The 13632-nt window shown below is 52.8% G+C and overlaps 4 protein-coding genes across 4 annotated transcripts; 2 read left to right on the top strand and 2 right to left on the bottom strand.

Moving 5' to 3' along the window:
* Positions 1-345: 345 nt before the first annotated feature.
* AAFC00_003965 (uncharacterized protein) lies at positions 346-2729 on the bottom strand (the record flags this gene model as incomplete). The annotated part of the gene is made up of 5 exons (XM_069343520.1): positions 346-441; positions 503-616; positions 680-2319; positions 2561-2605; positions 2702-2729. The coding sequence occupies 5 exons, from the start codon at positions 2727-2729 to the stop codon at positions 346-348; spliced, it is 1923 nt and encodes a 640-aa protein (XP_069202075.1).
* A 1548-nt stretch (positions 2730-4277) lies between these two features.
* On the top strand, positions 4278-6506 carry AAFC00_003964 (uncharacterized protein; the record flags this gene model as incomplete). Its single annotated transcript, XM_069343519.1, has 1 exon — positions 4278-6506. One exon carries the CDS (start codon positions 4278-4280, stop codon positions 6504-6506), a length of 2229 nt encoding a protein of 742 aa, XP_069202074.1.
* Positions 6507-8823: 2317 nt separating this feature from the next.
* Positions 8824-11014, top strand: AAFC00_003963 (uncharacterized protein; the record flags this gene model as incomplete). The annotated part of the gene is made up of 7 exons (XM_069343518.1): positions 8824-9094; positions 9171-9239; positions 9305-9659; positions 9718-9783; positions 9839-10010; positions 10127-10262; positions 10320-11014. The coding sequence occupies 7 exons, from the start codon at positions 8824-8826 to the stop codon at positions 11012-11014; spliced, it is 1764 nt and encodes a 587-aa protein (XP_069202073.1).
* A 196-nt stretch (positions 11015-11210) lies between these two features.
* On the bottom strand, positions 11211-12836 carry AAFC00_003962 (uncharacterized protein; the record flags this gene model as incomplete). Its single annotated transcript, XM_069343517.1, has 3 exons — positions 11211-12437; positions 12505-12600; positions 12669-12836. The coding sequence occupies 3 exons, from the start codon at positions 12834-12836 to the stop codon at positions 11211-11213; spliced, it is 1491 nt and encodes a 496-aa protein (XP_069202072.1).
* Between the last annotated feature and the right edge of the window lie 796 nt (positions 12837-13632).

The following is a 13632-nucleotide window of genomic DNA, read 5'->3' as shown; positions in this document are numbered from 1 at the left end:
TTCTCCGGGGGGTACTATTCGATGATGGATGTGGGGAAAAACGAAGAACGCAACATACAAGCAATCAGGCATAAATCGTAGTCCCTCAGCTAGCAATTGTGATCTATCTCAATCGGGATAATGGCTTAACAAGAGTAGATCCGTTCTGTTTTCATCGGGGTGGGCCGATGCCTGAACAGGAGACCTCGAATCCTCCGGACGTCCAGCTGCAGGAAATGGACGTGGGAGGTATTTCATATGATTGAAACAACGGAAATCCTTTGTGTACAGCCTTTGGACGATTCTAGGTAGTGGTTCATTACGCCCGCTTTCCGTAACGACATTATAGATGCAAAGAGTTGAATATTATCGAACATCGATCTTCATAACCTCGGCCTTGGCCTCTTCCCACGTCTCGAGACTGCTCTTTGCCCAGTTGACATGGCATCTGGCAAAGTTGATCTGCAATGAATGTGGTCAGTGCTGGAAGCGGGGTGCTAGAAAGAAGATCCATGCAGCTTACCATATAGTGTCGCAAGTCTTCCTCCTTCTCGTTCTGGAATCGCTTGAGATCCTTCAGCACGCCCGAGCTAGCATCCCGAACATCCTTCTCCGAGACTTCAAGCGCAGCTTCGAGCTATAGACGGGCAGTAAGCATGTGGACAGATAAAGATTGCGAAATGGCTGTAGAGAAACAAACCTGGACCAAGGACTCTTTCGTCTTGCCGATCTGGTCGCGCCTCGCACGTTCAGGGTCGGCATCAGTGACGGAATGCAAGGCGTGTGACAAACGACCAAAGACTTTGTTGGTGATGAAATTCGTACTGACTCCTCTCCTATGGGAAGTCGTCGGATGTGAGACGGGTTCGGGTTGTGGAAGGCCCTGACCGGCCGAAGGAGCGTTTTGACCGAGTGTAGGAGGGAAATCCGAGTCTATGCTCGCCGTGTCGTCCTCCGCCCTTCGGGGCAATGTATCACGGGCGGGATTGCGCAATTTGTTGGCGTTGCTACCAGTGCTCATACTGCGTTTGGGGGCGGCGGACGCGGGGGAATATTGGTTCAGGTACTGCTCTATCCTCTTGGCCTCCATCTCGCTGCGTTCGAGCGTCTCGAGGGTTGTTTTCTTCTTCTCTAGCTCGTCCCTGGTCATCTCCTCTTGCACGCGCTTCATAACACGGTATCGGAGAACATTCTTGACGATGCCGGCGAACTGGGCGCTCTCCCGCATGGGCTCTGCAAATTGAGCACTGAGCGCACTCGATAGATCACGCGTCTGGATGTAGGTAAAGTCGCACGCTTGGCCGACCTTCTCGATGGCGGCAGCAACAGTCTGGGACTGCTCGGAAAGCGAAAAGGCATTGTACCTTCCTCCCAACTCCATCAAGTCATCACCGAGCTTGTACAGGTGTTGCAATGTGCGTTGATTGACTCTTTCCATGGACCCTTGCAACAAAGTCTCGAGCTCGCGCGACGAGGCCTCGTATTGCACAAAGTAGGGATCGAGATCGGCTTCGGAGAGGGTATCGGCATCTGGCGGGAAGGGCGAGAAGACCTGAAGACCAGGTACACTGTGGGCGGCAACAGAAGGCAAGGTGGATTGTTGGGGTGGAGAAGTGGGGGTGCCCGATGCGGAGACTCCGGCAGTGCTCGTCGAACGCAACTTGGCAGAGGCCGAAGGGATAGGGAGGAACTGGTGGCCAGGCGAGGGATTGGCGGGATCGAGAGGAGGCGCCTTGAGATTGTTCTTCGGGATCGAGGCAACAGGATGCGAGTGCAGAACCTCACTCCACGAGGCGTTGGGATCCAGGAACCTAGACCAGACACCATCGTTGCGCACCTCTTCCATCTTGCGACAACGGTTCAAGAAGGTGGTCAACATGCGCTGGCGCAGCTCGATGATGCCGACGTCCTCTTTTGCTTTTGTCGGCTTGGCAGCGTAGTCTGCCATTGTGTGTTTCTCGGGGATCGGCGGGATGATCAGGGTAGGATGGAGGCTCACGAGCGTCTGTCGCAACGAGGCGAACTCGGAGTAGCGTCTGCGCACCTCGACATCGCCGGTTCGGATGGTGTATGTGATGTAGGAACCTCCTCCCTCGGTGTTCTTGCCAGCAGCAACAATCTGGATGTCTAGGTCTGGGTGTTCGTAGAGGATCTGCACGATGCGGCTGCTGTAACCGCCTTTCCTGGGCTTGACCTTTGTGGACTCTGTGTCACTCGTCGCCTCCAGCTCTTCGTCGTCCATATGCTCGGGCCCTAGTGTTGCGCTGTAGTCGGTGGCGGCGATGTCAGGGCTGGTGAGGCCCGAAGGCGGTGTGCCGGGGACGCCTGACGAGTTGTAGCCTGTTGGCGTCGTAGACGAGGCATCAGCATTCTGTCCTGGACTCTCATAGTTGTGCCCTCATGCCACTCCTCGTTGCAGCTACTACTGCAAGATTGATTGAATCTTGCTCTTCCATCCTGAGCGGCATCTTCGGCTCGTGCTGCAGGATTGCTGGATAGATAGAATAGACGGGGGAGGAAGTCGGCTCAGCTGAGGATCGTGTCGCGACATGGCGATACGAAAGGAGCAGTCACGGCCTACCTGGAAGATCCGAAGTCTCGCTGTCGCGGCGGCCGAAGGAGCCATCTGTCATCGTGGCGGGTCAGTCCGGTGTGGTCTCGTAATGACGTCTTGGTATAGCGAGGCCGGTGTCAACAGCATCGACTAAATGCAGCAGCTTACATGGATTGTTGTCTTCGTCGTCCCACATCTTGCCGCCGTTGGGGGAAACGATGAGATGAACGGAGGTATGTGTCGCTGAGCTACAGAATTGAATCGGTCAAATTCTTGGTGATTGATTTAATCCAAGGAAGGTGCAGTATCGCAGCAGGCAGGTGGTATGGTTGTCAGTAAGGAAGCTACAGTGGATGGCACAGGTACAACGCATTCCACGGGCAGGTGCACCTTACACACTACACCTTACCCGCGTCGTACCTCCAGGCTTGGCTTGCGGCGATGACGATTGATCTGTCCGGGCGGCTTTGCTCTTCTCTGGGGAGGGAGGTGAGCTTGAATCGAAATAGCGTACGGTATCAGGTGTTGCTTCTGTTCTATGTTCTATGCAGTGCTTGACCCTCTTCTGGCAGACTCGGGGACAGCAGCGCAGTGCAAATGTTCCTGACCAAAAGTCTTGGCTTGGCTGTCCGGTTTGTCTTCGGCAGATCCTTCCCCACCACATCACTGTATCTTTATCCATCCTTCGGTGGTGAAGAAGTGAAGAAGAAACTGTGGGACCCAGAAGCAAAAGGCAGAGCCCCACTTCTTCGATGGACCATTAGATACAGTACTGTACTTGTACAGTAGTCCGTCCCACTTGACCCTGATCTTAACTGTGTTCGTCTTTGACACTGCTATCAGCTCGGTGTTTTCCTGTGACTTGCTGTAAGACATCCAAGTCGCTCCTTTCCACTCCCTGCTTCCAAGTGTTGCCTGATTCACATGATACCCAAACAGTCTCTCGAGACGCTCAAACTCTGCCTCAAGGATTTGCCTAACCGAGATTCCCTCTGCTCCTTCAGTATTGTTTGGTGGCCGGTCAGTCGAGTGTAATTCCTTTCTCCACCAATCAACTCGTACCCTCGGACCTCCACGGATCGCTACTGTATTCCTGATGCATAGCATCTGCTCCTAATGTCCTAATCGCCTGCCCACCTCCCTCTACTTTGCCTACAGTAATCACCTACCTGCTGGCCACCTCGGCCGGTGGCTCACCCTTGACTCTGTGACTCTGCCGGCTAGTGTCCTTGTGGTCTCCACGTCTTGCTCCTGGAATCGCGATCTGGTCTTTGGTACAGTCATTCGGTAGGACATAGGGCATCCACTGGCAGGTGCTTTTGTGTCCAGACGTTGTCAGGAAAGCGTTTAGTGCCTCTAGCGCTTCTACCCTGCCAGTTCCACTAACTGTACAGAGTAAGCTACTGTACGGTATCCCTCCTTCTACTGCAATCTATTCGCTGCCTCGGAGTTTTGATTGTCACCGTCCCCATCGCACGGTTTCAGTGCCCCGACTCGTCTTCGATGTGATTATCCTCTTTTCTGACTTGCTCTCTTGCCTCTCCTCATTTCACCATCGTGACACCGGTCGCTGACCGACTCTTCTCTGCTCCGAACTATCGTTGTACTGCCATCGCATACTGTATCGCTGCCGCTGTTGCCGTCACACTTCGCTATGCTCTCGAACCACATTTAGATGCGTACGAATCCCTGACATGCTAGCTGAACCCTTCATTACCACCGACCTCATTCCATCATCCACATCATGACGACCGAGCAACACGTAAAGCGAAAGCGCTCGAGGATCGCCTGCGAACCTTGCAGAGAGCGCAAGAGAAAATGCAACGGCGAAAATCCATGTGACACTTGCTCACAGTTCGACTATCAATGCTATTTCGATTCACACATGCGCAAGAAGCGCACCACTGGCCTTGCCCTTTCCAACTTTGACGACTACCAGACAGATACCTCGCCTCCCAATCGCGCTCCGGATCAGACAGCTCCTTCGACTGGGGCTCCTTCGACGACGTCAGCTGCAGCTACTGCCGCTGCTGCCGCCGTCGCGGCCTCGGGCACCTCGACTACCTCGCACAATGCTAACGCCCAATCGCATCTCCGCTCCATGGAGGCCAACTCGGGCGCCGCCTTCATGCGCAAATTAGCGCTCAAGATGGATCCCGTCAATGCCCCCAAGCTCAGTCTGTTCGCCTGGAACCTCCATGTCGGGGGCCGCGGTGAATTCCAGCAGACGCCTCGCTCCGTCGCCGACATCCTCACCAGGCAGGAAATGTACGCGCTGACGAACATCTACTTTGAGAAGATCCATGCCGTCTACGGCTTTCTCAATCGCGCCCTGCTATACGACAGTATCGAAGCCACCTGGCAGGCCAGGCAGGCTCGTGAGCAACAGCAACAACAGAATCTATCGCCACAGCAAGCGTCGCAACAACTCCAAAAACCACCAGGCCCACAAACAAAAACGAAGAAGCCTCGAACTGACCCAGAGGAGCTACCACGTGAGGCTTTGCTCTGTGGTGTTGCGGCTCTGGCTTCGCTCTTCACACATCCGAAAGCCGAGCAAAGCGAGCTGGAGTTGGCCAAACGCGCCCACACACTGTTGGAGAAGCTGATCTCCTCGCTCGCTCCCACCTTCACGATCATGTCAGGCTGGATGCTGAGGGTCGTCTATCTGAGGATGACCGCCCCACCACATATTGTATGGATGGCTAGCTGCGCCGTCATGCACATGATCGAAGCCGCCGGTCTTCACACCGAGCCATCGCCAGACGCTATCCTCCCTCGCGCTCCCAATGAGGCTGATCCCGAGGACCGCAGGAGGCTGTTCGGCGTGGCTCAACACCTGAACATATGGATATCCTTCGACATGGGTAGATCCAGGGTTGCTCTCAGGGGTATCTCATCTCTCCCGCCGTCGCCGCGCCCGAGCGACGTGACTACACAAGTTTTGGACTTTCTGCCCTTGTCCGAGAGCCTGGATCCTGACAAGAATCCCGACTCTTCCGAACTCGAGACTGTCTTGGCTAGCGTGCTCGAGACAACGCCTACCCATCCCGCCTCGACACTGACCCAGTGCAACCTGATGCTCTGCATCTACCGGCGGTTGCGCGTGCTCAATCACAACATCTCGGGGACACTTCTGGACCGTGTGGTGACCTTCTGCACCAGAGGAATTCACGCAGCTCGTGAGCTACTAGACACTGTCTGTCCTTGGCACCACATTGCCTACTCGCCTTTTCAGATCATCTGCACTCTGCTCGCCATCGACACGCGCGCAGCACTCACCCAGCTGGAGCCAGCCATGGAGACGCTTGCCGCCGTCGCTGCCACGTACGACACGCCGTCCATGAAAGAAGCTTACAGCACCGCCCGGCTGCTCGTCTTACTTCATCAAAAACGGAAAGAGGAGGATTCGAGGATACTCACAACCGCACTCAACGTTGGTTGGCAACCTCAGCCTCCATCGGAGTCGACGCCCTCGTCCAATATTCAGCACAACAATGTTGCGGCCACCTATTCTTGGCTGGACGATCTGACCGTCGACATGCCGAACATGCAGGATTTTGACTGGAACACATTCCTCACCGATGACGCATCTTGGTATATGAACATGCCTAATGCCAACATGCCCAACGGAAACATGGCTAATGGAAATATGCCGACTTCAAATATGCAAAACACAAGCATGGCGCATGCAAACATGTCCCACCAGAACATGTCGCCAAATCAGAACATGTCACCTCAGAATGTGTCGCCAAACCACAACATGCCAAATCATAATATGCAGACTCAGAACATGTCAAATCATATCATGAATCTGTCGCATCAGAGCATGCCGAACGCTATGTCTCACCAAGGCACCCCAACTCCGAGCCTCTCGCATCAGAGCATGCCCACTCCAAACATGTCTCACCAAACCATGAACATTCCCAACATGACTCACCCGGTCATGGCTCAGAACATGCCCCGAGCATGAACATTCCATTAAATACCCCCATCGTCCCTTGTTTGATATTTATGAGCAGAAAAGAAGTCCTTTTCATGTACCGCGGTCCAGGCATTTGCGCAGAATTAATCAAATCCTTATCTCCAACGTCCACGCCACATTCAACATTGTTTTAGCTCACGATGTTTCCACACCCCTCGACCCTCTGGACTACTTGACGTCAGTAAACCACTCGGTGCCATTGAGGTCTTGCAAGATTGATCCTGCTTAGCACGTGCTACTCTCGGGTACGAGGCCTTTCAGTGGTCAACACATGTGAACGAAGCGGAGCTTATCTAGCAACATTCAAGAGCGCTCGTGACCTATGCCGACGCTCTTGAGTCAATGCCAGGCTCATTTTGCGTGGCTTGCTCCCTATGAGCCCAGTATGCCACTAAGCTATTCACTGATCAAATGACTACATGTTCAATGTGTCGTCGGATCGGGCCGAATGCTACCTTGTTCATTGACATGTGCATCGCGTGGGCGCGTCCAAGTAGGCAACCCCAGAGACGAAAGACGAGGATTGTAGGGGAAGCGTGGAGATTGTAGAGACACATTCCGGGAGACAGGTCAGACACTCCCATTTATAAGGTATCCATGGAATGGATTCGCCAGGTTACAAAGACCGAGACTATGGAGTGCTGTTCGTGAAACGCAAGGAGGGTTCCTTTCGGCGTTGTTTCTCCTCATGTCTATTTTGTCTGTTATTTTGTTTTTCGCTTGGCTTGGCCGGCTTCCTTTCTTTCAATACCCCGCGATGTTCTTGGTCCTGACTGATATCCAATTTCTTCTGCGTTGCTATTCCACTCTCCTCCGGACAGGTTATCTGCACGTCTCACCGGAACGAATGCGATAAAGTTAGAGTAGAGTTCTCAATAGACTAGATTTCGGTTGGCAAGTCTCTTATATGCTCTCAGAGGAGATTCGGTTGCGCCAGCACGATCGTCATACTTCACTCAATGCATCAATACATGACCATCTCAAACTCGTTATCCGATGGGGATTCGAAGACCACATCAAAACCTTCCATCTTGGCTTTTTAGATTGCTGCCATGTGGCCAGATCCTTGAACACATGACACAGTTTTCTGCGATAGACTCAACCATCTTACGTTCGTCCAATAGGGCCATTGTCTCCACAGGACAAGCTCAAGTCGCAGTATTCTATCCATCGCGTCACCAAGTGCCCCTGACCAGAATGAGAAAAGTCAAGTTGAAGGAAGCCTTTTGTTCTGAGATACAATATCTTAGCGACCATACCTTACAGTCGCTGGTGAGTAGGGGTCTCGGAGACGGCTCGAACAATACGCAGATCTTCCCCACTCACGTCATTCTGCGGGAGCGGGGTTGCGGAGGTGGCTGAGGGTATCTAGCAGATGCGATTACTCTATTCGTTGTCCACCTCGGCGCATCTCTGCTCGAGTAGGTGATCTTCGAAGGAAGATCTGCCAATCCTTGACGTGGTATCATGTCTCGTGTACTTGCTGACAAGACTAGTGCGTCGTATCGCATGCGATTCCTGGTTTCTGTCTGTCATCTCTGTGACCGCAACTCTGGGAATTTGCTTTGTCTCATTGGCAATAAAGATAAGGTAAATAAAAGGTAACGCCACAACCACCACTTATCTATACTTTCTGTACATTGAGCCATCCAAGAAAGCATGACGTGTGCTTGTCTCGAGTCCTCTTGTCAATCTCTGCCCAAGCAAGGTACAGCGCCTCTCGGTGAAATGAAGAAGCCTACTGCTTAGATATATCTGTCATCTCGCGCGCCATGGCGTTCTTGGCTACGAGGTCCCAAGACTTGGTAAGGCGGCTTGGAAGGTACTCTCAACCATGCGAAAAGATTGCCGCCAATGTCTGCACGTCCTCCAGACCGCCCAAAGGGCCAAAGGGCGAAAAAAGGAAAGGAAGAACGTGGCGCGTCCCATGTGCCTTATGCGCATACGTTCCTTGTCGATCGCTTCGTCCCATAGGACCGTCTTCACTGGAGTGGTTTCATTGGCTTCGGCTCGCCCTGCTCGCCCGTTATCTGGTGGTTGTGTGCACATTGTACTATCGTTCTGTGACAAGTTTGCGAGAACCCCGACGACGTCCTGCTCCACCATGTGCAAGCCATTGGACTTGACCATTCCCGTGCGTGGCAGAGACGGACTTGGCCCCCGTCTGCACAGCCCTCAATATTGAATTGCGTGATATAGTCTTGGTGGCCCTTTGTCGCTGACCTGTCCCTTCTTCTTCCCTACATAAGTCGTATCATCATCACCAACAACGTGTGTAGTAAAAGGTCACGCGAACCATTCCAATATGGGCAATTTCGGCGATTTGGAGAAGGCGTCTAGCCCAGCGGACTCTGGTCACTACCAGGCCGATGAGGGCGAGGTGGTGGTCACGAAACCCGGGACCTTCATGGGACGATTTGTGGACAGCTTCAAGAGAAACCCCAATGCTCGCATGGTCACTATAGCTATGGACGAGCAAGGGAGGCCTCTCAAGGACCAACCACCAGCGGAGCCTGCTCTGGCGATGAGCTTGAAGAATCGCCATCTACAGATGATTGCGATCGGAGGATCAATTGGTAAGGGGAAAACGGATAGCGTCATGCGCTACATGGTCAATCGAGTCGCATTGACTAATCATTGGTTTCTTCTTAGGTACTGGTCTCTTTGTCGGATCTGGTTCAGCGCTAGCAACAGGCGGTCCTGCATCGCTCATCATTGCCTGTACGACTTCTCAATCTACACTCCTGGCACGTCTGTAACGCATACTAATGGCTTGAACGTAATAGATGGACTGATCGGAGTGATGCTGTTCTGCACTGTCCACGCTCTTGGAGAACTCGCCGTCGCATTCCCCATTGCAGGTTCCTTTGCCGTCTACTCTTCTCGTTTCATCGATCCCGCCTTGGGCTTTGCGATCGCGTGGAACTATGCCCTGTCATGGTTGATCACTCTCCCTCTTGAGATTATTGCGGCTTCGATTACCCTCTCCTTCTGGGACGGCGCAGCAAAGGTTGATGGTGCGGCATGGGTCACCATATTCCTGGTTGTCATTATCAGCATCAATCTTTTCGGTGTCAAGGGCTACGGAGAGGCCGAATTCGTCTTTTCGATCATCAAGGTCTTGGCAATCATTGGTTTTATGTATGTCGCTCTCAGTCTCGATCCGTTTGTTACAGAATGCTAACGCTGCGCTATCCAGCCTCCTTGGTATAATCATCGATACTGGTGGCATTTCTGGACAACCCTACATTGGGGCGAAATTCTGGTTAGTAATACATGATTCTCCTATCGTTCAGGAAATGAGTCTGACACAAATACAGGACTAATCCCGGCGCATTCCATAACGGCTTCAAGGGTCTCTGCTCCGTCTTCGTGACTGCTGCTTTCTCGTTCTCTGGCACTGAGATGGTCGGTCTGTGTGCTGCGGAGACTGCAAACCCACGCAAGACGCTGCCTTCTGCCATCAAGCAAGTCTTCTGGCGAATCCTTCTCGTAAGTATCGTTCTTTACATGTGCCGACTCTCCACAGATCCTCTTCGCAAGAGAGGGCAGCTAGGGGAGTGGGACTTGACGTCTTTAGGCACGTACGCTTACTTCCATTCGTCTAGTTCTACATGATCTCGCTGACCATTGTCGGTGTGCTTGTTCCTTATAATGATCCGCAGCTCCTTAATGGCAGCGGCTCCACTGACGCCAATGCCTCCCCATTCGTCATTGCTGTGCGCAATGCTGGCATCAGTGTTGGTAAGTAACATGTCTTCAGTTCTCAGCTTACAAAACATGAACTAATCGTGATCTCAGTTCCGTCGATCATGAACGTTGTCATTCTTATTGCTGTGCTTTCAGTCGGCAACACAGCTGTCTACGGTTCTTCGCGTACCCTTGCAGCCCTCGCAGATCGCGGCCAAGCCCCCAAGATCCTAGGCTACATCGACCGCGCCGGCCGACCCATCGTCGCCATCGGATTTGCCTCTGCATTCGGCTTCCTCTGCTACATCGTAGCCGCCGGCACCGACATCCGTGAGCAGGCATTCAACTGGATGTTAGCCATTTCCGGTCTCGCAGCAATCTTTAACTGGACGAGCATCTGCGCGTGCCACATCCGCTTCCGTCAAGCATGGAAGGCACAGGGCCATACCCTGGACGAACTGGCGTTCAAGTCGCAAGCGACCGTGTACGGAAGCTACGTCGGCGTCATCTTCAACATCCTGATCCTGATCGCGCAGTTCTGGACCGGTTTCGCACCCGTGGGCTATGCCGACATGACCTCGGGCGAGCTCGTCGAGAACTGGTTCATGGCTTACCTCGCTTTCCCCATTGTCCTCATCAGTTACTTCGCCTTCAAGTTCTGGAAGAAGACCAAGATCATCAGCATTCATGATATCGATGTCACCAGCGGACGACGTGATTTAGATCTCTCGGAGATTTTGGCCGAAGAACGGGCGCAGCAGGCTGCTTGGCCGTGGTATAAGCGGGCTTATAAGCTTGTTTGTTGATTGTGCTCTTTGTCGATTTGGCAAGAGCCTTATCCCTATATACGCGCGTCTTTTCTTTGTCGATATGGAAAGATGGACAATTTATCCTGTAATAGTATGGTAGACGATTTCTGTGTATCATTCTAAGGAAAAAACCGAACCGAAATGAGAAAAAATGTTTCGCTTTCGTACATCCTCCACTGTACAGCTTTTTACTCTATACATGCTCCTGAACAATTAGCAGAGAGTCTCCGCTGGACGTACTCCCCGTCCTCGACCGATCCCTCGCGGACCCTCTCTGGCTACCACTCTGTCTCCGACTCCCGACATCACTGCTATCCGACTCGACCAGGGCCCTCGCCGTCACATCATCTGAACGCAACGACCGCGAATTTGAATGCGAATGTGAATGTACATGTGAGTGGAATCGCGCCGCAGTGGGACTAGCATGACCCCTCGCAGCCGGCGTCGTCGACCCATCACGATTGACAGCCGCAACGAAGCCATGGATAGAAACGACAAACTCCTTCTCCGCGTCGCGCGTCGGATCCCATGTCTCCTTCTGCGTAGTATACGACCTCGTCGTGCGAGCGGATTGCATCATGGCAGGTTTCTGCGTCGTCGGCGTCGGCGGCGGCGTTGCGTCTTCGTTGGAGGTTCTGATGAATCCGATGCCGTGCACTGATGACGAGGGCAGGGTCTTGAGTTCTTTGCCTTGCTCCGACTCGTAGCCTACGCGGATCGTGCGCTCCATGACGATGCCGTGGTCTGAGGCTCTGGTGCCGTTTCCTCCGCCGGTGCGAGATGTCGATGTGCCTGCTGCTGCTTTGCGGCTTCTGCGCCCCGCGCCTGATGACATGCCACCGACGTACGTCGAGGCTTTCTCGATCCATTGTCCAAACAGCGGGCGCAGTGTTGCGAGACACGCTGCTACGATGCCGAAGCCCAGCTCGATCAGAGACACGATGGCGTACATTGGCGCTGCGGTGAAGAGTTGGTCCACGCGCACGTGTAGTACGTGCACGTATGCTAGACGGATCACACTGCAGATGCTGCCTGCTGCGCCTAGAGCCAGGATGGCGATGACCGAGGCGCGGGCGCGGGGTGTCATCTGGGTGCGGAGGACGACGAGGATGGGCACGATGGCGAAGATCCAGTCCGAGATGGCGTTTGCAATGCCGTGGATGTAGTTCATTGGTGCGAGGACGGTGCCAAAGTCGAGGCATTTGTGTTCCAGTTGATGGACGAGATAGAGTGATGGGTTGCCGCATTGGAAGATGGCGATGAAGAACCAGACTAGCGAGATGAGGACTGAGATGGCCGCCGTGATGATTATGAGGGTCCGCTGTTGACGGGTGTGGAGGACGCGGAGGAAGAAGAGGCAGAGGGTTAGTTTCAGGAATAGCGTCGTTATAATGTAGATTCCGAAGATGGTGACCATGGACTATTGTTTGCTTTGTCAGTCCTTTTCTTGCACTTTTTTGCGATTCAGTGACATGAAGAAGACTCACAGTCGCAATCACAGTTGCTGCTTCTCCGGTGATTCCATAGTTGATTTCCGTCGAGCAAATCACCAATATCAGAGCACACATTATAGTGAATAAGAGCTACCAAGTCATGTTAGCTCACTTTTACGCTCTTCCTCACGAGCATGAAAAATATCGATAATACTGACTTGAGTCACCACCATGAGCCAATCGTCCCATCCAAACGAACGAATCATATACGCTCGCACATATATGCGTAGTGCAACCACTATCCACGATGCGATGAGAAAGACCGAGGCCGAAATGGCCATGGGTACGGACTTGAGCTGCTCTATAGTTGGAGTTGGAGACGACATGATTACTTGCTGGCCGATCCGTATGTGCAGAGAACAAGACAAAGGAAAGAAATGGTCGTTATCGTATATCAAATGAAAAGAAAATGAAAGACAGTGGTATTATTTCGAGAACTTGACTTTTGAATACGGTCAGGTGTCTGGCATCACCTGGTCGTCGGACTATTTGCCTGTGTCGTTGTCGAGTGTGTCTAGATGGTTTCTCCGTGTTGGAACTGTGGTGGTGTCTGTCTAGTCGGAGAAGACTACTTCACTCAACGATTCTGCAATTCATCGGGGGATAGGCTGGTCTACAATGACCGAAAGTGGACAAAGGCAAGTATTCATCGGGAGATGGAGAAAAAAAAGGCCATTCTTCTCTGACTCCGTTGCAGCACCAACCTCAAGAAACAGTCGCTTAACATTTACAGCTGTACTATGTCGACGCCATCGATCCACAAACCCACGTGGCTGCCAATCGTATCTCGAGGAAGGCCCATCGGACGGCATACGGTTTTGTGGTCCCAAATCTAAGGTACGGGAAATCGACATTCACTTCCACATGGCCGGCTCCGAGCCCGAGCTTTTGGTTCCTGGCGAGGCGAGACTGACTGCCGTCAAGTCGAGTTCCGTGCATTGAAACGTGAGGCTCGTGGAAGCGAAACTTAGGTTGCGGTATCCCGCTTTAGTCCCGATCTTTGCCGCCACCTTATGGCCCATGTGCCCTGCAATTGCCGGCCGAGGTTCACGTTGTCAGATAAACCAGTAAAGGTGCACGATATGTGGGCAACGTTTTTTCGAGAAAGAAAGGCATCGCTTT

This window comes from Neodothiora populina (genome assembly GCF_041146345.1).
Source record: "Neodothiora populina strain CPC 39397 chromosome Unknown canker_contig_17, whole genome shotgun sequence".
Taxonomy (NCBI): Eukaryota; Fungi; Ascomycota; class Dothideomycetes; order Dothideales; family Dothioraceae; genus Neodothiora; species Neodothiora populina.
This window is presented reverse-complemented; position numbering and strand designations above follow the sequence as displayed.